The following is a 27,841-nucleotide window of genomic DNA, read 5'->3' as shown; positions in this document are numbered from 1 at the left end:
CAGATGAAAATAATTTGCCTTATTTTGTATTTGTTAAACATCCTTTTTGCTTTGTTATAATTATTATTTTCATCATCAACACGTTTCTTAGTCTATGTGCAGCAACACTCACAAAGAAGGAAAGGGGAGAGGCGATTTGACGGAGGAGGAGAGAATATCATATTGGGAAACAGAATACTTGATCGTCAATTGATTGCTGATTATTGTCGTCGGAAAATGGCGGAAAATAACCAAGACAGAAAGAAAACACACTGCACGGAAGGCCAAACATAAATGGATTCACGCCAGCGGATTGTTTCTGATGTGGAGGGGTGGGGGGTGTTGTGGGAAAGTTGAAAAAGGCACAAGTCAAAGACAACGATTCAACCGACTGCAGAGCAAATAATAAACTGTGGATTATTCATGGCTGGAAAGAACGTATATAGAAAACAAAAAGAATAATAAACCAGGAAAGAAAAAAAAATGATAAAAAGCAAAAAACTTCGCGTGTCGTAACAACAGTCGAAGGGAGGGTGGCAAAATAACAACCAAAAATGATTAGTTTTTAAAACAAAACAGAAAACGAGTGTGTGTTTGTGTATGTGTGTTTGATAAAAGCTTCCAATCAAGCCTACATTCGTCTTGTTGCAAAGAGAAAGACTACCCCGATCTGCAAGAAATAGTTAGAGAGATATAATATGAAGGGAATAATAATAATTAAAAAAAAAAATGAATAATAATAAATCTGCTTGGCACATTCCTGGGCAGGGGAGAGAGGGATTACATCACCATTTAGTAAATATATCTCCACTTTTTCTTCCTCATTGTTTAAATAACGAACCAATCAACAAAAATTGAGAAATAAACAAACATGAACACTTTGCCTACCAACGCTATTTCATAATACGATCGAATTATTTTCCTTTTTTTTCCTTTTTGGTCATCGGTCCAGTGAAAAAACAAAAAAAGATATTAGAATTTCCCCCTCCCCGCCTTCCAGGGTCTGCTGCTGCGAAAGAATAATTTGAAAGGAAGAAAAGAAGAAGAAGAATTTTTGTTCATTTAAAGAACGCGCTGTTTGGCGCACTCGGGGCAGAGGATATCAGCGCCATCGGTGATGAATCCCTTGCCAACCAGAGTCACGTTGCAGCTAGCGCATTGGAAGCAATCATTGTGCCAATGGCGGTCCTCGAAAGAGATGAATCGCGTGCCGCCAATACCTTTGGAAGAAGAGAAAAAAACAAAAGAGAGAAAATGATGATGATGATGATATAATCAAAACTTGAAAAAGAAACAAACCGGTAATGGGCTTGGTGCAAGCGGTGCAGCGCTTGGCGAAAAGTTCTCCGAAACACTCGGCGCAGTAAGGTTTCTCGTCCTTGGAAGTGAATCGCTGACCGGCCAAAGACTTGTCGCAGTGAGTGCAGGTAAAGCACTCACGATGCCAGGGGTCGTTCTTGTAAGTCACTCCGCCAGTCGTGATGATCTGCACAAAACCCAAAAAGGTGAACGGATCAAGTACGTCAAAAAAGTCTTATTTTCTCGACGACGTATAGTCAAATATCAAATTACCTTGGTGCATTTGACGCAACGAGTGGCGAATTTTTCCTCGTAGCATCCGGAGCAGTAAATGTCCTGCTCGCGCGGGATGAACGACTTGGTGCCGATCGGAGTCTTGCACACGAAGCAGCTGAAGCACTTTTCGTGCCACTGCCGACTCTTGTATTCCATCTTCTTGGTTCCTGCACACACAAACACACCATCGCCAACACCAAGAATCGAGATTTAGCAAAAGAATCAAAGGCAAGACAACAACATGATGAAATCACAACAACAATCACACACACGGCTCAAAATGTCGGGACGATAAAAGAAAACAACAAAAACGCCAAGGTGTCTGATAACGCCATTTTTCTATCTGTCGACCATTTCGGTATGCCTGGGCCTGGCTAATTAAACTCACGCTGCCGTACCTTTTGGGTGACTTTTGGGATCGTCGAAATGACAATTGGAACCGGCCGTGCATAGGAAATCGTCGCCGAATTCCGGCGTCAGAATGGCCATGACTCGATCGACGTCTTCGTCGTCGGACGACGAATGCGACGATTTGGCCTCGCTCGTCTTCCTCGCCGGCAACTTTTTGCGGAAATCTTTTTCCAACTGTGCGATTTCTTTCTCGTAGTTTTCTGCCATGACGAACGAACGGCACAATCGGGGAAAAACAAAAAAAACTCGCCCGAAAAGAGACGGACCGGATCGGAGCGAGCGTCTGGAGCTAGTGAGTTTTTTACTCTATATGGACTCGAACTGTTGGTTGCAGCAGCAGCAGCAACAACACACACACAGTGTACACGCAGCGCCGTCACCGACGTTATCGCGGACGGGTCATTATTACACGCTGCCCCACATCCACGACTTTATCACTTACTCCCCGCCTCTTTTTCTCTTCTCTTCTTTGCTTCTCTCTCCTTCCCTTACGGCAACACTTTGACTGTTTTCCCTTTTCCCTTTTCTTCTTTAAGACTTAAAAAAACTTTTATTCATTCTTTTTGGTGTCTCCCGAGTCCAAAAATAATTAAGTTCGAAAAATTGAAATGCGCCAGTGACACAGCACAGCCGAAGGAGAGAGTGGAGAAAGGGATTCGGTCGTGACTAGCGGCCGGATGCGATCCGTCTCTAAAACCACCGAAAAGAGAACCTGGCACCTCCCACCCCACCCACCGGGGATTTTCTTTTTCTCCCAACCGTTGATAATGTATTGCAAAATCGGTTCATGTTTGTAATGTAGACGGCGAATTCCTCAGGGGAGCGTGAAACGATGACGTCATCGTGTTTTTTCGACTTTTTTTGTTCTCAATAATTTGGGGCTCGTGCGTGACAGCCGGCGCTGGCCGTCGTTCCCCTTTGGCAATAATACCGGGCAATTAGGGCCGACCTTTTTCACGACCATCAATGCAAACGACAACAAAAGCCGTCGCTTACGCTTACGCGTTCCATCCCGACTCATATAAGGGCATGAAACTGGGGACGCAACTCATCCATCTCTTCTTTTTTGGAATATCCGACGGACGGATATTCCGTTATCAACGAAACCCATCGCCGTGAGAGAAAGAGAGAGAGTGTAACAGCAGGCGCTACGTGGCAGAGTCGAGAGATTGGAGCAGTCAAAACACCGACGCCCCTCATATGGTGCGGTATCTATACAGCACAGGTAAACACACACACTCTCGCACTGGTGTGTGTGTGTGTGAGAGAGAGAGGAGACCTAACGGCGCTGAGAAAGAAAAAGGCGATTGATAAAAGCTGGTGAATAGGACCGATGAAATTGGCCCCCGCTACACTTTCTACCCCGCTCAAAACCCAAAACCCAAAAAGAGATAGAAGCTTAATAGACGGCCCAAACGATAAGAAACAGCTCAACTTGTGTGATTATATTTTTCTTCTTTCTTTTTTTTAAAAAACGCCATTTCCTGTGCGCAGCCGACGACACATAATTGCGTCAATTTTCGTCGGGAAAAGAAAGAAAAAAAACTCAAAGTAAAACTCCAAAAGTAGTCGTAATCAGAAAAAAAGGTGAATACAAGTACCGGCGCGGAAGATTTCGCCACATCCGTCGCAGCGCGTGGCGTACATCGAGTCGTAGCACGGGCCGCAGAAAATCTTGTCGGCCTTGGAGCCGAACTGCTTGTCGACCAGCGACAGGCGGCACTTGTTGCACAAGAAGCAGGCTTCGTGCCAATGGCGATCCTTGTACGACAAATCCTAGACGGACAACGGGGGGACCGTCCCCATTGGATCACGAAGGAGAAATAAAAGGGGAAATAAAAAAGGTCATCATTAGATAAAAGGCGTCAGATAGAAGGTTGAGTCATCCAGCTTTCTCCTTTGGCTGCCCAGCAGCAGCAGCAAGGGGCTGCTGCTGGAAAAGAATTGACTGAATTCAAAGATAAGCTTCACAGTTTCAGACAGTGCCAGACGCGTACTGAGCTAGAGAGATTTATGGTCCACTGTCGGCTAAAATCAAGAAAATCCAAGAAAATCATTTCGCGGGTGGGTTTACCTTCGAGTCGATGCCGATGACGCGGTTGCAGTCGTCGCAGTTGTTGGCGAAGACCGTCTCGTAGCACTTGACGCAGTACGGATGCTCGTCGCGCAGAACGTAGCGCTGCCCAGTCAGCGACTCGTCGCATTGCCAGCAGCTAAAGTGGCCCAAGTGCCAATCCTTTGACATGGCTTTCGTGTACTCGCCGCTAAAAATCAACTACACCAACAAAAGTAAATGAAAATTTTAGACTCGGGTTGGGGAAAAAAACAAAAAAGAATTGAGCGCACGACACATCATCATCCAGACGGTGCGGGAATGTCAAACACCGCCCAACCCAACTCGATTTGAAACAAGAAAAAACATTTTTCACCCTTAAACTCAAAAAAAGAAAAGGAATTCATGCGTATGGTATAAATCAAGATGGATTTACGAATGTTAGATTGTTGTTGAAAAATAACAAAAAGAAAATCAGCACGACCCATTGTGTTTGGAGACACCCATTTCTTATTTTCTCATTTGTTTGAAAAGAAAATGGCAAAAAAGTTATCCAGGTCCTAAATCTTTGTCAGCCACAACTCTTGGAAAATTGTTGTTTTCGGTTGCGCGTTGGCGACCTAGTTTTTTTGGGAACGGGCGAAAATGTACACGGCCGCTACTGTTACACACAGGCGCGCGCGCACACGCAGACAAACATCAACCAAAATTAGAACTATCAGAGGGACCTCATGAGTTGGCCAAGCGTTGCTAAGTTTAGCGAATATCCGACAGCCAAATCACAACTTCCCACCGTGTGGAGCAGCGAAAGATCGCCATGAGGCGCCAAAATTCAAAACTCCTTGCCGATCATTGGCCTTAGAATAAAAAAAAAGTGCCGAATTCCACACACATCACAAAGGTGAAGACACACACACACACAAGGGGTTAAAACTCATTGGTAATAAGAAGAAAAAAGAAAGAGAGCTCTGGGAATGAGGTTACAAAACACACACGCAAAAATCAGCCCGCCTTCATCTTTGTAGCGTCACCCTTTCGCCGTTTACCTTGATAACAATTAGCCTCAAGAGTATATAGAGAATCTAATTGAGATTGAATGTATACTCTTGAGGCTGAGTCTCCTGTCCGGCGACGGGCTGTTGTGCTGCGCCACCCGCGACGTCGTTGTTGGAGAATTCGCTCTCCTCGACGGTCGTGGTGGTGCGGGTCGTTCCGTCCGAATTGGTTTGAATCTTCTTCATCGTCACTTTCTTGACCTTCTTGACCTTCTTGTCACCGACGACATTCGTCTCGTAATCGGCCATTTTCAATCAACTGGGCAGCAACAAAAAAACCGACAAGAGATTTACCAACAACTAACTAAAACTAATGGCCTTGGTCAATCCCGACGTCAGAGTCCCGAGTCTGAAGGAGAGTGAGAGAGAAAAGGAGAGCGACCGTGGGCGAGCCAACGTCAACTTGGAGTGACAAGGTTCTCTCTCTCTTCGAGTTCCTACGGGATTGCCTACCAATAAAACCAGCAGGAGCTGCTGCTGCTCTTTTCCCTCCTACTCCTCCTACCCTATTCTGGAACACTTTGAGCTCCTCCCACTTACCAAGCCAAGGAGCTATATGCTCCTGCGTGCAAACGAGCTGTGAATCAACGCTCCTTTTTTCCCCCAATTTGCTAGCGTTGAATTCCTTCCAAAATTTCACCCAAAAAAGTTTCATTTCTTTTTGTTTCCTGGCCGCCGTCAAAGTGGCTGCCATTTTTTCGCTCGATAATAAACGCCAGGTTGCCCCTGTGTAGCTGTTTTCTATTCTCTTTTTTCCCGATCCTTGGCTGTGCGTTTACTTTGTTGCAGCAGGGATGCGGGAGTTGGTGATGTATGGGGTCCGGCTGAGAGAGCAGCTAGGTAGCTGTAGCAATATCTCAATATACACTCGGGGAGAAGAAGAGATCAAAGCGGACGGAAAATGGGAAGAAAACTCGGGAAAAAAAGAAAAGAGCGATGAGCTATTTCCGGATTCCTGGAACACACGGGGCCCACGCAAAGAAGAAAGAGAAAGAAAGAAGTTGTTGCCTTTTCCAGACACTTTAGCCGTGTGGGAATCGTCTCTTCGTCAAAAACAGAACGTTCCATGCTCTCGTGAAAAGAATGAAGCCGAAAAGACAAAATGTTTTTCTCTTCTCTTTTGCTGCGCTCCAGCAAAGCAAAACCCTAAAAATACGTTCCAGGAAGTCGATCCTGGCCTTTTTCTCATCTGGGCAACAGCAATATAATAATAATATATAGACTCTCTCCTACAACACAACAATCTTTTTGTCTTTCTTCTTCTTCTTTTCCACAAAAGTGTGTGGCCTGTGGGAAACGGTACGGCAAATAGTTTAGCCGTGTCCGTTGCTGGACAGTTTATGGCGCTGGACCAGGATCAATTCTGGTCCAGTCTTAAACTCAAAAAGAGTTTAACATCCAGCAACAACTCTCGGGCTGGCAACTGATGGCCCTTTAATGATTCTAATTGAGCTTCTTTTGCTCTCATGTCTCCAACTGTTTTGCCGTTGTCGCTGGTGCGCCACGTCACATCCACTTAAAACGGATCGCGTGTGCGTGTGGGGGCTAAACGAAGAAGAAGAAGACGGATCCGTATTTTGCACCGACGTCGTCCCACGGGCCGGCGGGTTTAAATTTAGATCCGACTCCTGGCCCCTCGTATCTCGACGTTCATCTCTTTTCCGTTTTTCTCCTTCTTCTTTTTCCCGCTTCATTTCAAAATGTTTTTCACTCCCACAACAGGATTTGTCTGCAACTTTTGAGGACAAAGAGGCGCTCGACCTCTACAATCCGTGACGTCAATAATAAAAAAATATGGGGAAAATGTGTCTCAGATTGTGTTTTTTTGGTTTTGTTTCATCAAAAGTCAAAAGTGCGGGGGGATAGAGAAGAAATGCGGAGACGGGCCAAAGACGCAGACAGAGGAGAGTCCCGATGGCGAGATGCCACCGGGACAGTCTGCCGTTCGGCATACCACCAATTGAACCCGAAAAAATCAACTGGCACTCAATTAAAGATGATGAATTAAGATCTATTGTGTCTCACCGAAAGTGAAATGGCCAAGAATTGGGCCATTCATTCGGTCGGGCGGAGGACACGATGGATAGGCCGACGTGATTGCCTAGCAACCGCATTGCTGTTGGTTGGTTGGTTTGTTTGTGTTTGTTTTAGCCCGAAGCGATTGAATAATGACCAGGTGAAACGAGAGGCTTTGAAGAGAGAAAAACGAGGCAATGAAATTGAAAATAGTCGGCGTGTGATTTTCTTGAAGGACGAACAGGAGGCACCGGTAGGGGACCGAACGGGACGTGACGTGACACGGGGAACTATTTCGGGACTAGGCCAACGCCAACAGTCGGCGTCGCCGGTAGTGACGGGAGCAAAAACAACAACACGAAAAACGGCGCAATGAAAAAACAGAAATATTAACCAAAAAAAAAGAAAACAAAAGGAAAAGAAAAATGGAAATGGCTGAAAAATCCTGGGACCCTCTGAATTGAGAGCCGTGGGGGAGGAAGGTAATTGACTAAATTCACTAAAAAAAAAAAGATAAAAACAAAACTATTGCGACAACTTCCGCTGTAAATGCACTATTCAACGAGCTAGAGGGGGGTCAGGATCGATTGCAACATGCCGTTCTATCAGATATAACCTAAATCTCTTATTCTTTTTAGCGCACAAATGTTTGAAATATTCGTGAGGGAACGTCTCGAAATAAAAAAAAACTTTCCCAATCCGTCACGAGACATTTCTCGCCAACGAAATATTCCGTTGCGTAACGGAGGCCAAAGGTACATTTCAACAAAAAACAAAATAAAATAAAAATAAAAAAAAGGAAACGAAAAATTGGAAAGGAAAGATTATGCGATAATAGGCTCTAATCAAAAAGTGTCTAATGCTAATGATGATTGAATTGTGGTTGATCCTACCCCTAGATTCACTTCTATTCTTCTTCGAGGGAGAGCAGCGGTCCTGTTGGGAGCTGCCGGTCGTCCTGGTAGCAGAGTCTCGAATAAAACTTGCGACTCCTACTGCGAGTGTAGGTGTGAGACGAGTATTGGAGCCGGACAACAAACACACAAACGGCAAGATCCGTAAATCCTCCCTCGCCTTTTTGACTGTCCTCCTACGCCTCCCTCTTTTTCCACCCTACACACACACACACAGAGCCGGTCATGAACGTCGAGGCTCCTAGCACCTCGCCTGTGTGTATGGCATGGGAGAAAAGACTCGAGCAAGAGAAATGGGAGATATTAAAAAACACATACAGAAGAAGGACCCCCACATCTTTGACTGGAAGGATCCGAGTTGGTTCAGTTTGCGCAGCGGCTCTAGCGCAACCAATGGCCGGTTCCATCCGCTGGGTGGCGTGAACCAATAGGATCAGCCTAACCTTCTTGTCCTCTCGGGAAGTGACTGATCCTCTTGCCGATGACGCAATTAAAGACCGAAAAGAGACAAAAAGAGTCGCAAATCGGAGACAAGTCGGAGATGGATCGAACGAATAAAGTGACGTGTCGTTTTGTTTTGGTAAACAAGTCGACGCAAGTGGACGACTTTGGCCATTCGATAAAGAAGAAGACGAAGAAGGCACTTTGGCGCGTGCGGATGTGTTTGTTTTGCATAACAAGTCCCCAGGCGAAGGTCTGCAACAAGGTATAACGATCTTAACGATCACCAACGAGCGCGGTCCATCTTGTCCCGCTAAAGTATAAATATGTACAACTATGACAGGGAACCGCTGTCCGTCCGTGTGCACCAAAAAACAAAAAAACAAGAAAAAAAAGGGGGAGGCCGTGGCTGGCCAGGATCGCTCGATTTAAATGCGTTCGGTGGCCCACTTTCAAGGAGCTTGTCCTTCGTCGGTAGCAATTGCCATGCCAGCCGCCGCCGCTGCCGCCTTCATCGTTCATCCACAGTCATAAAGTTAGGAGATTACGTATAGGTGGGCGGGAGTGAAATTTTTTATTTTCTTCTTTGCCCTTCCGTGACAAATGATAAGAAACGAAATTGAAATTGCCCCCCCGCCGGACGAACGGAGGGGAAAAAAAGGAAAAAAGGAATAATATGCGCGTGTTGTAGATTGCTGGTTCGCTCTAGTTGCAAGATGTTGTACGCCCGGTCGCCTTCGTCGCGTCGCGGCCACTTTTTTAAAAATAGCGACACGCCGGACGAGCTCCCCATACTCGTCCGTGTTGTCGCTCGCTCACTTGATCTCACCAGCGACTCGAACCAGCGCGTGACCACACAGACAAAACTTGGGACGACAAAATGATTCCGCCATCTTCACTACCATCAAAGAGAAAAGTTGCCTTCACTTCTTTTTCTTTCATTCATATTGGGGAGACAAATGGGCCGGAATGTTCAAATCCATCCGTCTGGAAGAAGGAGGGAATTTCAAATTCTGGCACCGTGATTGGTCTGTTGGTAATAAACAAGGCGGGCGTCGGGAAATTCAGACAAGGGCCCCTGTCCCGTCGACAGACTTGTTGAAAAGAAAATTTCTCCCTCCGCTGCTCTTTTTCTTCAAACGCGTCCGACCATCCGTCGGCCGCCGTGTGCTGAAAGGTGTGAATTTGTCCCTGATGGTGACCCGCTCTGTTCCCGCCGTCGAGAAACAACAGACGAGTGAGCGAGTAGAGACGCGTCGCGACGTCTTTCGACGCTAGCCGGCTCAGACGGCTGAAAAACAATGGCAACAAGAAGACGCAAAGAGAGCTAAGAAAGAAAAGCCTCCGGGGCCCAGATGACGGCAGACGGCCCGAGATCCAATAACAAGCGGAAAGCAAAAGTCGGTGTGAGAAATCGGTGCCGGGAAAGAAACGTGCGGGCGCGGGAATCGTGCCAAAACCCTTTTCTCTTTCGAACGAAAAGACATGGCCAAAATGCAAAGTGGGAGACCATCTAGCGGTCGGAAGAGGAAGGAAAAAACTGACCTCGTCGCAGGCGGAGCAGCGCGGCTTGAGCTGCTCGGCGTAGTGGCGCTCGCAGTAGAGCTGCTCCTCGTGGACGCAGTAAGTCAAGTCGACCAGCAGTTCGGCACAGGTGGTGCACTGGAAGCAGGCCGGATGCCAGGCCACGTTTTCGCCAAACTTTGGAGCCATGACGCCAAACGTGCCAGCCGGAATGTTGCCTTCACAACCATAACACTTCTAAAGCAGAAAGAGAGAAAGAAACAAAACGTCAAAACAAGAAAACCAATCCCATCATTCATGGGTCCAACCTATTTTTAAATTTTGGCGCCCTTTCAGACGCCATCTATCGAACACATGTTTCAACATTTTAACGACGCCATCTATCCTTGGCGCAATCACGTTTGACAACCGAAACTAAACGGGAAACCCGCTTACCCGCAGTCGAAAAATGATCATTCGAAACATTCGAAAATAACCGCAAGCCGTGGCTTTAACACTTGACAGAATAGTAACGAGCAATGACAACTGTGGGAAAATAAAATTTAAAAAAATGGAACGACCACAAACCTGGGCACGAGTGCTGGTTTCTTTGACGTAGGCGATGTCGAGCGCAATGTCTAGGGTAATAAAACAGAAATACATTCAGATAGTCCATCCAGGAAAACGGACCCAAATTAAATCTTTTTTTTTTCTTTCCCCAGTGGATTATTATACCATTGCGGGCGGCCACGAAATCCTGATAAGAAGTGTGATTCTGCGGCTCGACGTAACGGCAATAGGCTAACGCCAAGTCCTGCCTGGGCAGCTGGAACGCCTGCGATGAAAGAAAAGGAAAAAAAATAAAAAATTTGTAGAAATGTTTGATGATGGATGAGGATAGATCAAGTGTCATTTTAAAAGGGGCCAAGTTTTTTTTAAACAAGAAAATAAAAAGAAACGAAACGTACCAGCTGGTGCTCGCGCCACCGGTCGCCTTGTGAGTTTCTCTTGGGCACTTTGTCCTTGGGCCAACTCGTCATAAAATCGTCAATCTACCGAATCAAAAACAAACAAATACTTAATAGTTTACAACATTCTGTGCCGCACATCAAAAGATCTCCCTCCGTCAGTCGTTGTTGACTTGTTCCCTCTGCCGCTAGTCCCTCAGACTACTCGCTATAGACACACAAGTTAAACAAATAGCACTTTTGGGGATTAGACACTAGGAGTTGTTGAGTTGCCAATACGGAGGGTGGGGCGGGAACCTTGAATGGAATAAATGCGATGAAATTCCAACCAACTTCCGGCTGTTGTCTTGAATGAAACATGACGAGGGATTCAATGGCGCATTATTATTCAATCTGCTGTTGCAATGCTAGCTCAGTCAGTCTCTATTCGCTTGTAATTCATTGGGACCGAATTTCCCAATGTCACCTTTGATCAAGGCGAATTCCACAGTCGAAATCCCGACGAAATAACCCGACACACAAAGTTCCTGCAGACTTTTCCGTGAGTCCAACAAACCAAAAAAAGAAAAAGAAAAATAGAAGAAAAAAGGAGGGAACGGTATGGATGTGGAGAGGCTATGAACCGCCAGCTAATGGGCTGATTGATGGTTCCAATGACGGATTAACGACCGGATGGATCCCTCGCAGGAGAGACGGCCCGCATACCTTCCAGCCCCCAGTCTCCATCTCAGTCTCGTTTGCTAGCCCTCGGTTCGAAAAAGTTGCAAGTGTGACACCATCCGTCAATGTAAATATAGAAAAAGGCGACGACGACACCCGTTCAAGGTGTCGGGATTTATTCCACCATTTCTCATGCCGGCCGGATCGGCGGGAGCCAACACAATCCTCCACCCCCTTCCCTGGCCGCCGGTATGGAGGGAGGAAAGAGGAGGGGAAAAAGAAATATTTGTATTTTTTTTCTCCCCCCAGTCGTCGGGGAATACTTTACTTGATCGGGAGTCAGTCCGGCGGGTATCCATGAATAGACGTCGGACGACGTCGGCCGGGCACCCTTGTTGAGAGGCATGACCCTGCTGCTGCTGGCCGGCAGCTGCGGGTGCTGCTGCTGCTGATGCTGGTGGCGATGCTGATGCTCCTCTTCTCCCTCCTTGTTCAATCCCAATCGGTCGTGGACGTTGACCGACTCCTTGTGGGTGACGTCGTGGACATCACGCGGACACTTGCAGATGGCGCAGTGCTTCCTATTTTGAGCAGAAAAAACAATTAAAAAGAAAACGCAATAAGAATCAATCAACGGCATTCCAAAAATAATAGCAACAGGTTTGTTATTTGTTTTCTTCATTGTCATTTGGAAATAATCATTGAGGGAGTTGGGAATAGGCCGGGCCAGTCAATCGAGACCTGCTGCAACTGGCGGAGCAAGTGGGGCAACACTCGGCAGACGTCGACGGCGGGAATAGAACGTGAAAGAGGTGGTCGTCCAATCGGATCTGGTAAACGTGTCGGACACTTCGACAAGCGTAGCGCATTGTGGAGCTGATCCGTTTGATTGGGTTTTCCTTCCAACCGTCCGTCTGTCCGTCCGTCCGGCCGACCAGCTCCGACTAGATTGAATTAAGCGCCCGAGGTCCCGAGACGAGAGACTCGGGTGATGTATGGACGACGTCAAAGGCGGCGGCGACGTCGACACCTGGGACCGTCTCTAACTCGTCGTGATATCCAAACACAATAAGCGCCGCCAAAATGAGATGAAAAATAAGCCAAACAACAAACCCCCCACCCCAGCCGAAAAAAAGGAAAAGAGCGCCGGCGTCGGCGGTTGTTTCTCTCTTCTCTCTCGAATGGCCTTGTTGTTGTTGTTTTTAACAAAAGAAAACGGGCAAATAACCGGCAGCTGGAAACGCTGGAAAGAAGAGAGGGAGGGGAGGGATATGTGACGACGGAATGACACGGGATGACGACGAGAATTCCAATCGGATTATATCAAAACTCTTTCTTTTCTTTTCTATTTCGCCTCCGCACTACATCACACACCACCACCACCACCACACAGGCACACCACTCCTCCCCTGGATCCAATTATAGATCCACAAGCTGCTGGCACTGCCAAACAGATGTTGTCGTTTGGGGGGCGCAAAACCAAAGGGAATCAACCGGGCCGGACCCTCAACATCTAGGGCGCAAAACGCCAAATGACAGGCACCACTAGCACCAGCACTAGCAGCGGTCCAACGGGACGGGCCGCTGTAGTGAGCCCAACGACCGGAACTGAACAGAGACCGATGGCGGGAGCAGCCGGCCAAGTGTCGTCAACCAAACAAAAAAAAAAAATAAAATCAAGAAACTTTTTGTCCGTCGCTTTCACTCAGTCACACCAAGCGTATATAATAATGTCGTCCACAGATGGGTGGGGTGTCAAATCAATTTGACAAAATTAATTTTTTGGGCGCGATTTTTCAAATTGACTTGTCAAATTCTCTCGTCTTGCATGGCCGTCGCCGGCAACTCACTGGCAGGCCGGTTGTTGGTAAACTGATGCCTTTTAGATTTAGAACCGTAGAGTCCTACACACACAGTGAACATACGCGAGCTATGGTTGCGTCCGTTTCCCGGTAGCACTGCCACTACCACCACCGCCACCACTGTAGATACTACCGAGGGTAGATAGATGTGCGGTGGTGCCGTGAAAAACCCAGTTTGAGCTGCGCCGGCCCGTCCTTTTTCTTTCTTTTTTTTCCTCTTGTTTTTATTTGGTTTGGGGGCACCCCTGCCCATCTATTGGCTTATTTTCCACTTGGCACGGGAACAAACTGTGCCGTCTTCCATGGATGATCCACCAGCAGTGTTGTTTGTGTTTTGTATCCACGCGGGAGCAAAAGGAAAAGGGGAGGACCGGTAACGTAATAGTAAACAAGTCAAGAAACGGATCCCGCTGCTTTTTCTTTTCTAGAAAACAAAAAATAGGAAAGAAAAGAAAAGGGACCTGCTGTGTTGCTAGACGTTCATCCAACGCTCAACAATCAATGGATGAACGCAGTTCACCAGAGTTTGTAAACATCCGAATTTTGCAGACAAGTTTCCGCTTTTTCTTTTTTCGTTTCAAAGGCACAAAATCAAATTGTTTTTACGGCCAGCTGGGCTGGTCTCGACTAACTAGAACCAATTTACAAATTATTTTGGATGTCGACAGATTTTTTTTTTAAAATGATTTAAGAATAAAAAAGAAATGAACAGCTGTTTTATGCTGTTGTATATGTACTGGCTCATGTGTCGGTGGATGAGGCAAGGTGCCGCCGGAATCGTTTTGTTAATCGCATTTTCTCCTCGGTGATGGTCTACCACATCCTTTGCGTTGGATGCAATCGCTGCAGAATTATCGTCGCCGTCGGAATCGGACGAGGTTTCCGCTGCGGATGACGTAACCGGAGCCGAAATGCCTCGCAAGACCTTCTTGTTCAAGGCTCCCAAGCCCCCAACCGATCCAATGGCCGGATCCGGTGGTGGTGAGCTTCCAGATTGGCTGTTGGCAGTCGAAACGACGCCGGCGTGAGTGAAGCGCCGATTTTTGCCAATCGATTTGCCGGAACCAGTGTCTTTGCGGCGGATGCCCTGGCGCCGGAAGAGCGAAGGCTTTCGGGGCGATATCTCGGGCGAAGATGGCGTCGTCGTCGAATATCCCGTCTCGGCGCAGCCAAGTTCGTCGTTGTTGTAATCGACGTCGTCGTCGTCGTACCGAGCTGGCGCCACTTGGTCGTCCAATTCGGCCGTCTCGTGCACCTCATCGGCCCACGACAGCTCAAGGGCGTAGAAAAAGACCAAGGGGACCAAGGGACTCATGGGCGTGGTGGGAGTGAGGAGGAGCGAACTGGACGACGAGGATTTCGACACGGGCGGACGCATTGTGTAAGGCAACCCGATGCTGGCCAGGTAGGGATTCGAGGCCGTGATGGACTTGGTGTCGTCGTCCAGCGAATCATCCGACAAATGGAACACGGCCGACCGCGTCTTCTCGCTCGTTTTGCGGCCAAACAGGCTGAGAAATCCCAGGGCGCTGTTTCTCTTTTCGTCTTTGCGGGAAAACGTTTTGGATCGACTGGCCTTTCTCATTTTCACCTGCTCCGGGTCGATTGCCCTCAATGGCGCCACAGTTGTCAAGGGTCCGGCCACGGCCGTGGTGGCCATACTGCCCCCTAAAAGGGCCACAGTGGCCCGGACGTCTTTCTCGTTCATCACAAGACACTCGAGAATGTACACACAATTGGACGACGACGACGACAGACACGAACGACTGCAGACCCTTTTTTTCTTTTTCGACGTTGTAATCATCACACATTTCACAATGGCTGATTACAATCTGCCGACTTATCTCTTTGTTCCCCTTTTTATCTCTGCCGGGCCGAGTGCAAAGTTGATTTTATGACATATTTTTAAAAAGACCTGGTAGCGTGAGCCGCATTTCATAACATCATATCAAGGGAGGAAGGAGGGGGATGAGGTGGGATATAGACAAGATAACGGCACGCTCCCTGTATTTGTAAGTGTCCAATTCGCTTTTTTGTTTCTTTCGTGTTATTCTTTTGTTCAACTGAGATTTCCTGGAAGAGAAAAAACCGAAATAGCTCCGCTTTTTTCCCGCCGTGTTTTACAGTTCAGCCCGTCGTGTCAATCGTCGTCGAAATAAATACGGACCCGTGTCCGTGTTGTGTGGGTTGGAATGCGCTGGCCAGAGTGTGTCGCCATCAGCTGATCAACAAGACGTTTCCAAAGATTATTTGAATCGTGTCCTTTTGGAAGGAAACAACGACAAAACCACCAAAAAATGTTCTTATCGGCGAGATCCGAATTGGTTGGGTTACGTTAGAAATTTTGTTTGTTCAACGACTGACGTCTGATATGACTCGTGAAAGGGCGTTCGGTTGCTGTTTGGTTGAAATTGCAACCGGATCGGGGGGGACTGAGACAGAAGGCCGTTTGCACTCGAAACGGTGTGGTGTGGCCAAACGATCGAAGGCCGAGAGTAACGATCAATATTGACTCTCACAAACACGAAAAGAACACGGTTGAAACAGCTGTTTCGTGTCTAGGGGAGTTGGGCTGCTCCGGATATCCGATCACCGGGAGCGAGGCTGTTCAGTTCCGGCGGAACGGGACCCGCGTCGGAAATGTGGCAGCGCCAATGATGGGATCTGATGACGACGAATAAAAAACAAAACGTTTTTTTTTCTTCTATCTTCTTCTTCTTCTTTTCTCTTGCGAATAAACACAAGGATCGTTTACTTTTTTGTTTTCCCTCTATACCATCATCCACTCTGGTCTCTTTCTCTGGCGGGAGGAAATCCATTACGGCCGACCGGACCCGCTAACCCTCGTGTCTACCATTTCTAATAGTAGATCAGTCAAATGCAATCAAACTGATCGGCAGCCACCCGACGGCCAACTAGTACACATCATCTGCGTGTCCGTCATCGCGAGTTAATCAAAATCAATCATCTCTCACTTCTGCCGGATGATTATGAGCTCGGTGGAAAATTTCACCAAATTGTCAAGAAAAAAAGGTAAAAAACGGACCCAAATGGCTGCCATCATCAAATGGGGGCGAGAGAAAGAAAAAAAGGATGACGACACCCCGTACATAATATCGACTTCAACACGAGTTGAGAAAGAAGAAGAAGAAGAAGTAGAAGGAGCTACCAGACTGCAACAGTTTTGAGCTTGCTGAAACAACATCTGTTGTTTGTTTGTTCTGCGGGCAGAAGACGCGAGGGAAAACAAGTCATCTCTCTCTACCGTCTCGCCTTTTATTTTCGGGAGTCTCATTCTTTTTCTTTTTTTTTCTGAAATAAAAAAGAAAAAGATCTCCCGAATGGATACGGGGTAAGTCGGTAGCTTTTCTACGCTCACTTCACAAGGCATCTTTAATTACGAATACACTTAAAAATTATCTAAAACGCACTCCCGAAGAAAAAAGCAGACGTTTTTTTGGACCGATTAGAAACCGGTTTTTGTTCTGTCCACTTGAAGTTGATTTTTTTATTTAAGGAGACCGTCATTCATTAATCACGATCGAAGTAATCGGTCGACTAGAAGCAGAAAGGCAAACACTTTTTGTTTGGTGATTAACGAGAAGCAGAGCCAAATGAAAATGGGGGGTCCCTAATAGATCCATCTCGGGCAGGGGCGGAGCCACTCAGAGCTGCCCTGGCAGTCAATGCAATTACCAGCGCAAGAGAGCGAAAATGATGCGCACACAAGACAAAAAAAAAGGGGGGAAGAAGAATAAGAATAACCGGCGTTCGACAAAAAGCCAAACCAAGACACACAAGACATTGCTATACAAAAAAGTTGGTAGGCAGCCACACATCTGGCAGCGTTGGCCGTGAAGAATCCCCTCTTTTTTGTTTTTTGTTTGGGGGTATGTGTGGCCATCGAAATAGCTGCGTGAAAACCGAAAAGAGTCAATGAGTGTGGAGGGGGGCAAACAAAAGACGCCAAAACGGAGGATTGTCCTCGTCATACATACGGAGGAGGACTCGGTAAAAGACAAAAGGGGAAACACTTCTTTTGTGAAAACTCATCATCGACATTTTCGGTGGGGGGAGCGACGGCATGCGGAAAACGTGCCCAGTCAGCAGTTTGAGCAAACTTCTTCCTCTTTTTTTGGCGCAAATAAAAGATGTACCCACCCCTACTACTAGAAAGAATAGCACAAGAGTCTTCTTTTGCTTGTCTACAGTGTCTACACGGAGACAGACAGACAGATCATGCAACAGCTGTGGCAATTGCTGCGCTGGCCAAGCGAAATCCCTTATCCCTCCTCCCACGACAAAAAAGAGAAAGAGACGGAAACCAAACACGCAAGAAACAATCAGAGTTTCTTGTATAGCGACCGAAGTAACCCTGTCCCCGTCTGTCTCTTTTCTTTTTTCCCCGCCCAAACGCGAGAGGTTATTTCAAAATGTTAGTCACTTTGTTTGCGCAAGACGGGAATGAACCAACCGGTTAAAAGCTACTTAGGTGTGGACAATATCATATGGCTTACCCGTCGGGTAAGAGCATAACGATCCAGACCCATAGGTTCCGCTTTTTTTGGGGGGTTAATCAAACGGGTTGCAAAATGAAACGGTTGGAGAAAAATTCAGAAATCGGTTGATGGACACTGGTCGACACTGAAGCACTAACGTAAAGTAAACAACATCCACCAAACATCAACGGACAACCAGATTGCGAAACGATTTCATTCCAGATGATTTGTCACTCGAGTCACTGATGAATAACAAATGGTGGCGATGAAACTGTTGCAACTTTGATTCTTTTTGAAAAAAGGGAGAAAAAATAAATTTAAAAAATGATTTCAAAAGTTTCAGGTAGGGATGACTGCCGAATCTCGACTGGCCCTGGCCGTCGTCGCCGATTCACAGACGACGTCGCTTTTTTCTGGCGACGGTGCCACGTTGACCGCGCCGACGACGACGACGTTTCTCCGAAAAAGAAAAGAAAAGAAAAAAACCTCCCACTATTTTTATTTTTTTTTATTTTGTTGTGCGTGTGTGCGGTGGTGGAACAGAGAGGGGGTGTCTCCACCATCCCGTGTGACGTGATCACCCCCCACCAAGTTCCTCTCTCGACTGTCCCGCCAACTGTATTTATATCACGTTTATGAAAAGAAACACCAGTGATATATATTTACATATGGCGGAAAGTCATCAAAAATAGCCCAACAGCTTGTGAAGTTGGAAAAGCGGGAAAATTCGAAAACCAAGCAAACGATCCGAATTTGATTGAACGTCACAATATGAAAAAAAGGGAAAAAGGAAAGAAACGGCCCTGTTTAATCCATTCGCCTTTTGGTTTTGTTTTGTCTTTTTCCCATTTTGAAACTGCTGGATCAGCGTGACAAGTTTCATCATTGGACAGCCGCCGCCGCCGCCGCTCTATTTATAAATAGCTAGTAGTAATAGTATAGTAAAAAAAGAAAAAGGAAGACGAGACGAGGATATACCGGCCTGATCTTTTTTCTTCTGTTTTTCTTGCGGCAAGAAATCGCTGAACAACTCGGAGGGGAAAGTAAAAAAAATCCCTTCTCCCAACTCCGGGCGGATTGGGAAGTAGAAAAGAGAGTAGAGGGTTGGTTCGTGCGTTGCGTGCGTGGATAAGTTATCTACGAGTAAGACGGGAGAGACGGTCGTTTCTGGAACCGTCCTAGGTAGTCTCTGCCTCACTGGCACCGAGCCCGACACACACACACACATACAAGACACTGTGGTTGTTTCGTGCCCGTTTTCCATCATCGTTTCCTCGGGAAAAACGGTCGACTCCCAAGTTCTTCTTCTTCTTCTTCGGGATTCAGGAGGTCGTCTGCGCACAGCCCCACTCCCCTGTTATTCCTAGTTCCAAACTGTCCGTCATTTTCATTTTTGGCCTACACGAGCCAACGTGTCGTGACGGCCGGGGGTCTTTTTCTCTTTGCCTTTCTTTCACGCCCAGTGACGTCGTCGTCGTCGTCCAGCAACCGATGAAATGCAAAACGAAAAACAAGAAAAGAAAGGGAAAAGGAAAAAAAAAAAGTCCTGACGTTCGGTATCATCATTGTCGGTTAGGAGATGTGGCAGCAACAAGGAGTGGACCATGTCTGCCAGAGTGCGAGTGAGCATATAGAACTGGACTGTTGAACGTGTCAACGAGATCATCACGACCAAGGAGGGGGACATAAGACCAAAAAGAAAAATATATAAAAGAAAAAGAGACTCGGGGAGAGCCCGTCAAATGTCAATCGTCGCTCGCGTGCAAAAAGCAAAAAGAACGAGAGAAAGTCACGGGAGGTGGTAGAAATGTTTGCTATTGTTGTCACTTTTTATCTCTTTCTGAATGTCTCTTCTTCTTCTTCTTCTTCCTGAATGTCTTGGCAAGCGAGGCCAACAATGAAACGGAAAAAATGATAGCTTCCATCCATCCATCCATCCACCTCGAGCCTCACACTGTTGCTCTCGCCTCTTACCAACAACCCCGACCCGGACGACAGCCAATCTGATTGGCCACCGCTCAGCAGTGCAGTATGCGGCGATAGGCAAGAAACGCCATTTCCCTTCCTTCTGCATTCTGATTATATTCATATTTCAATATCCCGAGTCGGCGGCTGACTACCGCCGGGCCAGGCCCTGCCATTTTTCGATTCTCTTCTTTTTTTAATTCCCAGCTGTCAGGTGAATTGAAAATGGCCCAGCAGAAAACGACGAGCGAGAGATAGTCGGGGGAAAAAAGAAGAGGCAGGTGAGTTGACATCGTCTAAACAATCAGGAATTTCTTTTTTGGCTCAGACTTTCGTGAAGAGTTGAACTTTTTCGTTTGCTTTTCAATTCAACCAGCCAATGTGAGCATCGTTCCCCCATCCTGAATGCTACACATTACGTCAGTTGGAATACGTGCGCGCATAAGGGATAGGCCACCACGGCAATCGCCATTTGTGTTGTTGTTTTGGCCGTGCGATCGTTTGACGACCGGCCAAATGTGTTTTTGACCAAAAGAAAAACAAAAAAGAAAAAGGGGGAAACTTTCTTTCGTGTGTGTTACGCGTGAGATGTTTGACGACGACGATAACGAGCGTAGGGAAATAAAGTGGTTCAAACGACATTGTTTTTTTTTTTAAAAAGGACTTACCTCCACTGGTGAGGCCGGAATCCGGAGCAGTTGTCGCCGCACGACAGGCACGGACGACCCTCGTCGATCTCCTGCACCAGAATCCCCTGGAAAAAAAAGAGAAAAAGAAGATGATGAGAAGATGATGCAAACGGGCAAGTATTTCACTTGAAAACGAGGCCAGCCATGGGGCCACAACAATATCTCTTGCTGTTGTTGTTGTTTGCACTCGGTCACAGCTGTACAACGGCTCAAGATAATGGAAACGGTCGAAACGGGAAGATGAATCATCGTCCGTGACTCGTTCGAGAATAGCTGCCGGATAGAGGAGAGAGAGAAACGCAACCAATTGGGCGGGCAAATCAGCCAAGAAAATCAAACATTTGCCCAGTCATTCGACAACCGAGTTCACCCCTAGATATGATGTAATTCTTATTCTTCTCTTTCTACGGCCTTTTTTTAAAAGCTGCTTAAACTGTCCCGCCGCCGAATCATAAAAGCAAATCAGCTTTGACCAGAGGAGAAGAAGGAAACACTTGTTGGCGCGCTCTTTAAATTCTCCCGTATAAATTCTTCTCGTTTTCCTTTTATTCTTTTTTTACGATGCCATTCCCCTCATTCTTCAATTCTTTTTGAACGTACATGGAAATAAAAAAAGGAAAAAAAAAATCGGGAATTATAAACCGAAAAAATAAGAAAAATAAAATCCAACAAACAGTCGGCAAAGAGCCCCGGAGGTGAATTTCTCATTCACGCGCTAAATATGGCCACACACAAAAAATACAGGCGCATATCCATCCAGCGCCAATACGTTCACAGCCTCTCTCTCTCCCTGCGATGATGTGACCCCGTTGTAGTACACGTAGGGTTCTCTCTCTCTCTCTATGAATATTTAATGTTTTCCGAGACATGCGCCAGCTCAATGCACAACCAAATGGAATACAATCATAAACATAATAAAAGAATACAAAAGAATCCAAGAAAAGCCAAACGAGAAACTGGGGGGGAACACAAAAAAATTGGAGGTGGCCAGTCAAGGAGTGGTTCCGTCACGCTTTTTCTTTTACTTCTTTTTTTGTTTTGTTTGCCCTGCTGGACCAACCTAATAGTTCACTACGTAGCGGGAGCCGAAAGTGGTAATACTTATTAGTGGCCGTGACTCTGCGGAGGGGGAGAGAAGAAAATACGTCCGGTGGCGGGGTAATGGGCAAACTTACGTCCTTGTTGCGTAATTGCTGTAGGATTTGTTGCACTTTAAGCTGGGCCGGATTGGGATGGATCTTGGACGGCGGTGGATGCACTGCACTAAGCGGATCCACCAGATATGTCGTGCCCCACCAGGCGAACCTCCTCTGACGCCACACCACTTCTTCGGCCAAACTGCGCGGGTAGACGGGATCACGCTGACTGATGGTGCCCGTCGTAACCGACGCTGTTCCCGTCGGCTTGTTGTTGGTGCTGCTGGGAAATCTCGCGCCACCTTGCCCGACTCCTCCGCCGCCACCGCCGCCGCCGCTCCGGCTGTTCTTCTCAGCACCACCGCTCGAGGCGTCGACGGCCTCGGCTTCGCCATTCAACGATGCGGCAGCAGCAGCAGCAGCGGCGGCCAGGGCTGGATAATAAGTTTGCCGGTGGGTTTGATAGCTGGGACGGCCCGAGATGCACTCGCCATACTTGGCCATCTTCTCTCTTCTCTCCAACGGTTGTTTTTTTCTTCTTCTTCAGAGTCGACAGCGGGGGGAATGTGATGTATTACCGGCGAGATCTTTCGGTCCGATTATGTGGTTGAATCGGAAAAAAGAAGAAGAGGTCGTCGTGGCGCTGGATGCGAGCGAGTCTCTGAATGAATTCGGGTGCGTTGCGCCTTTCTCGAGCTGTTGGCCGTCTCTGAGGACGACGGAAAATGCTGACCCTTAAATGGGCAATCGAGAGGCTCCAGAGACCCAAAGAAGAAGAAAACCACACACGAAACGTTGGCGGCGCAGACGCGCGCAACTCCGTCGTGTTGTTGAAGCTATCCGAGTGACGACTTCATGGGAAATCCATCCATCCATCCATCGATTCTCAAGTCTTGCTCCGTTCAAGGAGGACGGAATAACAAGACACACACACACACAAAAAAGAAGAACTGGGGGAAAAAAAGAGAAAGGAAAACAAATAACGAACTAGAAAAGAAGAAGCAAAGCCCGTCTTTGTGTCGCTGCGAACGCAGATGTGGAACTCATCACGAAACAATCATCTTCCTACTCTGCCGGAGTGTGTACGAGGGACCAACGGTGGAGAGGAGGAGGTGCTTGTTAACTAGGAATAATGCCATCATCAGCGATACCAAAAATGGGGTGGGGGGAATCTTCTTCTTCTTTTGTGCTTTTTGGAGTTATTGTTGATTGTTTGAGGGTGTTGATGGCCGTACTTGATATGATCGCCATGTCCCTCTGGGCAAAGTACGTGTACCGTTTACGATTCTATCCATCTGTCAGGTTGTCGTCGTGCCAGAAAAAAAAGAAAAATGGTTGTGTTCGGCCACTATTTCCGTGCCACTTTTTCCCGATCGTTTGTTTGTTTTTATTTGTTTGTTGCCTGTTTGAAAAAATTCGAAAACACGCGCGCTGGTGATGGGAGAAATAGACGGAAGGAGAGTCTAGAGTTGCAGGGCGAACTGCCCATCTAGCGGCAGGTAAGAAAGGCTAATCAAAAGGAAAATTGCGCTGCTGTTTCTTTTTTTGAAAATGAAAAAGCAAACAGACAAAAAGGTCGACGAAAAATCAATTCGCGTTCGTGCAGACAGCCAGACTGCGAACTCTGCGCAAAAGTCTAGTCCGTCTGGTAGTCAAGAATTGCCAAAAGAAATTGTCTATTGCGCGTCCCGTCGCTCATAATTCGACACGCGAGACCGCTGGATCGAATCCAAGCCGCTACGGTGAAACAAAAAACACCCAAAAAATTAAATTAACCAGCGGGATGTGGAAGGAAATTGGTGTCTGTTTTCAGTGCGTCCCTTTCTCTTTCCATCGTTGGAAAATTAGAAAAACAAAATTCGGACATTTTTCTGGGATGGATGAAAAGTGGCAAACAAAACGAGCGAGAAAAGTAACGGAACATGGACAACATGTCCGTCATCACTTCATTGGCTCGGCCACAAAATTATATACATTGGAGAAGAAACAAGGAGATTTGCGGGAGTTGCCGTTTGCCAATCGAGTCCCCCGCCCTTTTGTGTTCATTCACAAGAATCTTTTTTTACCTTCGAGGAAACGAAACTGGTCATTGGCACGCAGCTGGGCCCACGTCTCCTCTCTGCGCCGACTCCCCGTTTTGGTAGAAAGAACAGTGAGAATGAATCATAATCAAAAGATGGATGAGTGGAGAATGAGAAATTCGGCTGTTCAACTGATTAGATAATCGAACGAAAGAAAAAACAACAAAAATAAACCCGAAAAAATAAAAAGAGGCCACCTCCCGTAACTGCTCGGGCTCGCACATTCAATCACGAACCCTTCACGCACAATGTCTCAACCCATAAAACTACTGTAGAAAACGCTGCAGACGCACGAGAGAAAGAAAAACCACAAAAGGAACTGCAGGAGTAAAAAAATTCATCAAGCACCAATCAATTTTTTTGGGTTGCGTTTCAGCTGGGTGGTTCCCGTCTCATTTGAAATGCATCCGTTATTGCAGTGTGCGAGACGAGGCCAAAAAGGTTGCTGCTTTTTTTCAAAATGGGCTCTGATGATGATGCCATTTCACCTCAAATGTGAGCGAGTGGGGTAACAAGTCATTTCCCAACTCAAACTGACCCGATGAGTCGAAAAATGGGCTATCACGTTTCGTTTTTAATCCACACGGAGAGAGAGAAAGCTCTTTGGGTGCCTTTTGAAATTGATCGTTTGTTTCGTTCCAATATGGACTTACGACTACACGACGGGCAAAAAGAGCTGCGGGTAATGGATAGGATTGTTGACGTCACTGGGCCCTGCCAAATACGGACGAGCCAATGGAGAAAGGGAGGAAGCAAAGGATCATATTGTGATGGAATCGCGTCAGCTGGTCGCTCGCCCGGTTCTATAGTCTAGTCGCCGGAAAAGCGTCAAGGGGGGAATAATCGCGAGAGAGAGAAAAAAATGCCATTGTCGTGACTATTGGCGGATGCCAACTGCACCACCACCTCCTCCTACTCCTTGTTTACCTGCGATTTCATTTGCGAGGCTCTCGATTCTCGGAAGAAAATCGTGAGCCAGAACAAGACGAAATCTGGTGGCCGTCCAGAACCTTTTGCCGCGTGACGGAATCGACTCTCGCAAGCATTTTTTGTTTTGTTGTTTGGCTTTGGCTACCCCCTCCCATGAATGTGGTGGTGTTGGCCTTTTACGGCGGACGGCAACTTAAGGGATTCTCTATCTCTCGGCCAGACTTTGAAAGCCAAGTCTGCTAGCCCATTTTCATCTCTTTTTTTTCTACCTGCGAGGAACCGTCTGGTCCGCCCGTTGCTAGCGGTCGGGAAACCTTAGCGTGGCTAATAAGACACCGAGAGGGGCGAACAAGAAATCGACTCCTACAACCTACACCGGAGGGATGCGTATCTGTTTCTACAGGGTTCAAACACGCGACGGATACTCCGGCCAACATTTCAGGAAATATTTATTCAAAATATAGGCAGGGAAAGCAGATGACGCATTCCGGCTGCCTCCCTCTTTTAACTTGCGCTCACCTGTTATCGTGGCATTTGATTTCCTGAATTACCGGTAGCCTTTTGGTTGCAACGTCAAGATTCTTGCGAGGGGAGAGCGGCTGCATTCCACAGCGTTGAAAAACGACGAACAGCGAAAACGACAGACAGAAAAAAACGAGTAGCTGTAAAAAAGACGAACGGCAAACAAGTTTTCCACAATCTTTTTACAATACAATCCCCCCCGCGTGATTGCTACACTAACAAATGACGGTTGACAGCGAAGCGGAAGTTTTCACCAGTCACATGGAAACAACAAATAAATTCCGCTGCTCCAATCCAAATTGAACGCCAAATCGCCGGTGGATCATTTTTGTTTTTTTTTGCCCAGACGAATTGGAATTGAAAACAAGAAAAACTGCGCGGAGACACACTGGGGGTATCCAGTAAAATAAAAAAAAAATAAAAAAAGAGGAGCTGTTTTTTGTTTTGTAAAGTAAGAGACCATGACCGTACAAGGAGCGGCCATGACTGCATCGAAAACCATTTGGGTTGGGTCCCCCGTTCTTTCTTCGTGTTTTTTTCTTTCTTTCTTTCTCTCCAGAGTTTCGGTCACTACTTTTCCGTTGGTACAAAACATTTTATAGCCTGCCTGACTGCCTTGCCTCACTTGACTGTTTAGTCGGCTTTTATGTGCATTTCATTCGTTGCCTTTCCTCTTCAACCGGCCACCACAGATTCTCCGTCATCTTCGCACACACACACAACATGTGCAATAAATTCTCTCTCGCACGCAAGACCAGAAAAAAACAAAACAAAAATAAATTTCAACTTTCCCGCTCTGGCGATTAGCAACCAAATCCTCTTTTTCCTTTTTCTTTTTTTCCACATTTCTTTCTTTTCGGTTGTCGATTGTCTAACCTCACCGCCCAAATCGACTTGACGGGTTTTTGGCGTGCCACGAAACCCACACCACCCAGGGTCGCAGGCTGACGACGGAAATGGAGCGTGACTCTTTGCTTTACTTCCACCGTTCGAGAAAACAAAACGAGTGAAATTTTTTCCCCCCTGCCCCGCTCCCTTGTGCAACGCCGTGCAACGCGTCTTCTTTGTGCAATGCATTAAGAGAGACTTGTACACAGGACGGGCCAAACTTCTTGCAAGGTGACATCATCGCCATATACAGACAACAAGTCGGTTATAATAGCGCGCAGGAAGAAGCAGGAAGAAGAAAAAACCGTCATGTCTGTCTGATTTTTTACTACTACACCCAAGTTCGGCGTGTAACATTCGGTTTCTTCTTCTTCTTCCCACTTTCCGAATGAAGATTTAAATAAAAAGAAAATTCCCGATGGAAAGCGAGGGGAAACAAAATCCGGGAACTTTGCGGCTTCAGTTTCCCTGCGGTTGAATCACCTTCCGGCATTCAAGTCGCGCGTGTGATAACAGGGGGGCGCGCAAACAAGACGAGAAAAATATGGACAGGGATACGAGGGGGGAAATGAATTTAAAAACAAAAAATGATGTTTACCGTTTGCTTGAAGACTTCCAGCGGGTCGGGCATTTTCATCGGCGGGTGCTGATTCAATGATCCGATGATGTCACGAGACTGGCCGTTGGTTACCAACAGCAATTGATTGTCTTGTTGAGTGACACTGATTCTTGTACTCGAATCGTCCATCACTACCGACACGCTATTGATGTTCTGCATCGTCTCCATGGCGACGTCCTACTCTTTATCTGATCGAATGTTGCCAAAACAAATCATCAATAAAAAAAAGGGGCAGACATTCCACCGACAGAAAAACAAAACAACCAAAACAAAAAGGGGCCCGTCATGGCCAACTGAATCAAAATAAGGACATACCAAGGTGAGAGAGAGTGAGACCGTCACGTAGTAAGATGGATCCGTTTTGTTGACCGGTTGATGATTTAAATTGTTTGGGCTGCTATTCCTCGGCCGCCAGTCGTCTGGCCAAAGGATGACAGAGGGCGAGGAAACTCTTCTTCTTCTTCAATGGATATGAGGGAAATAACCAGAGAGAGAACGACAGCCAGAGGGGATTTAACGAAGCGAGAGTGTGTGTGTGTGGTGTGGTGATTCGTTCAAAATAAAAATGAAGAGAAACCAAAAAAAAAGAAAAAGAAGGGGGAATCGTGTTTTGGCTGGAGCGCTCGACACGCACCGCTCGACCGGAGGCAACTGAGCTTCTCATCCAGACCTGCTGGTCGTTTTATATCACGAGAAGGGATAGGAGGAGGATGGGAGGGGGTTGCACACTCACGCTCAACAAAAGGAGGACTGGCGCTGGTTTCAAGAGTTCTCGCCGGTTGGAGGGTCCATCCGAAGCGATGCAAGTTGCCTTACTACAAGTTATTTATTTCATTTCGTTTTTCTTTTTCTGACCTAGTTTGCTTTTCATCCTTCTTATAGTATAGACTCTCGAAGCGAAACCACAGCCATCCAAATAGATATAGACTCAGTTCTAAGTTAAACAAAAAAAAAAGTAAAATAAATATTAAGTGCTTAGCGCTAATATGCCTCATGATGAAGAGTGTCCGATTTCACTGGGCGGTTTCACTGGGCGTGGATGACGTTTCATCGACGAGCAGTAAAAAAAGCCAAG

General features: G+C 46.7%; 1 protein-coding gene across 4 annotated transcripts; it reads right to left on the bottom strand.

Annotated features, from left to right (window-relative positions):
* Positions 1 to 10: 10 nt before the first annotated feature.
* On the bottom strand, positions 11 to 27,687 carry LOC124189880 (prickle planar cell polarity protein 3-B-like). Of its 4 annotated transcripts, XM_046582378.1 has the most exons (13): positions 27,082 to 27,687; positions 26,746 to 26,954; positions 20,570 to 20,655; positions 11,904 to 12,156; positions 10,916 to 10,999; positions 10,683 to 10,782; positions 10,536 to 10,585; positions 9,990 to 10,205; positions 4,040 to 4,240; positions 3,567 to 3,741; positions 1,552 to 1,721; positions 1,279 to 1,465; positions 11 to 1,199 (listed from the first exon to the last, which is right to left on the bottom strand). In XM_046582378.1, the coding sequence occupies exons 2-13, from the start codon at positions 26,932 to 26,934 to the stop codon at positions 1,042 to 1,044; spliced, it is 1,869 nt and encodes a 622-aa protein (XP_046438334.1). In that variant the 5' UTR covers positions 26,935 to 26,954; positions 27,082 to 27,687; the 3' UTR covers positions 11 to 1,041. The 4 variants fall into 4 exon arrangements, with proteins under 4 accessions (XP_046438334.1, XP_046438333.1, XP_046438332.1 ...); XM_046582377.1 differs by lacking the exons at positions 26,746 to 26,954; positions 27,082 to 27,687 and adding an exon at positions 21,766 to 24,459; XM_046582376.1 differs by lacking the exons at positions 20,570 to 20,655; positions 26,746 to 26,954; positions 27,082 to 27,687 and adding an exon at positions 14,175 to 15,201.
* Positions 27,688 to 27,841: the final 154 nt, after the last annotated feature.

This window comes from Daphnia pulex, chromosome 3 (genome assembly GCF_021134715.1).
Source record: "Daphnia pulex isolate KAP4 chromosome 3, ASM2113471v1".
Classification (NCBI taxonomy): domain Eukaryota; kingdom Metazoa; phylum Arthropoda; class Branchiopoda; order Diplostraca; family Daphniidae; genus Daphnia; species Daphnia pulex.
Note: the sequence above shows the minus strand (reverse complement) of the source record. Positions and strands in the feature narration are given on the sequence as shown.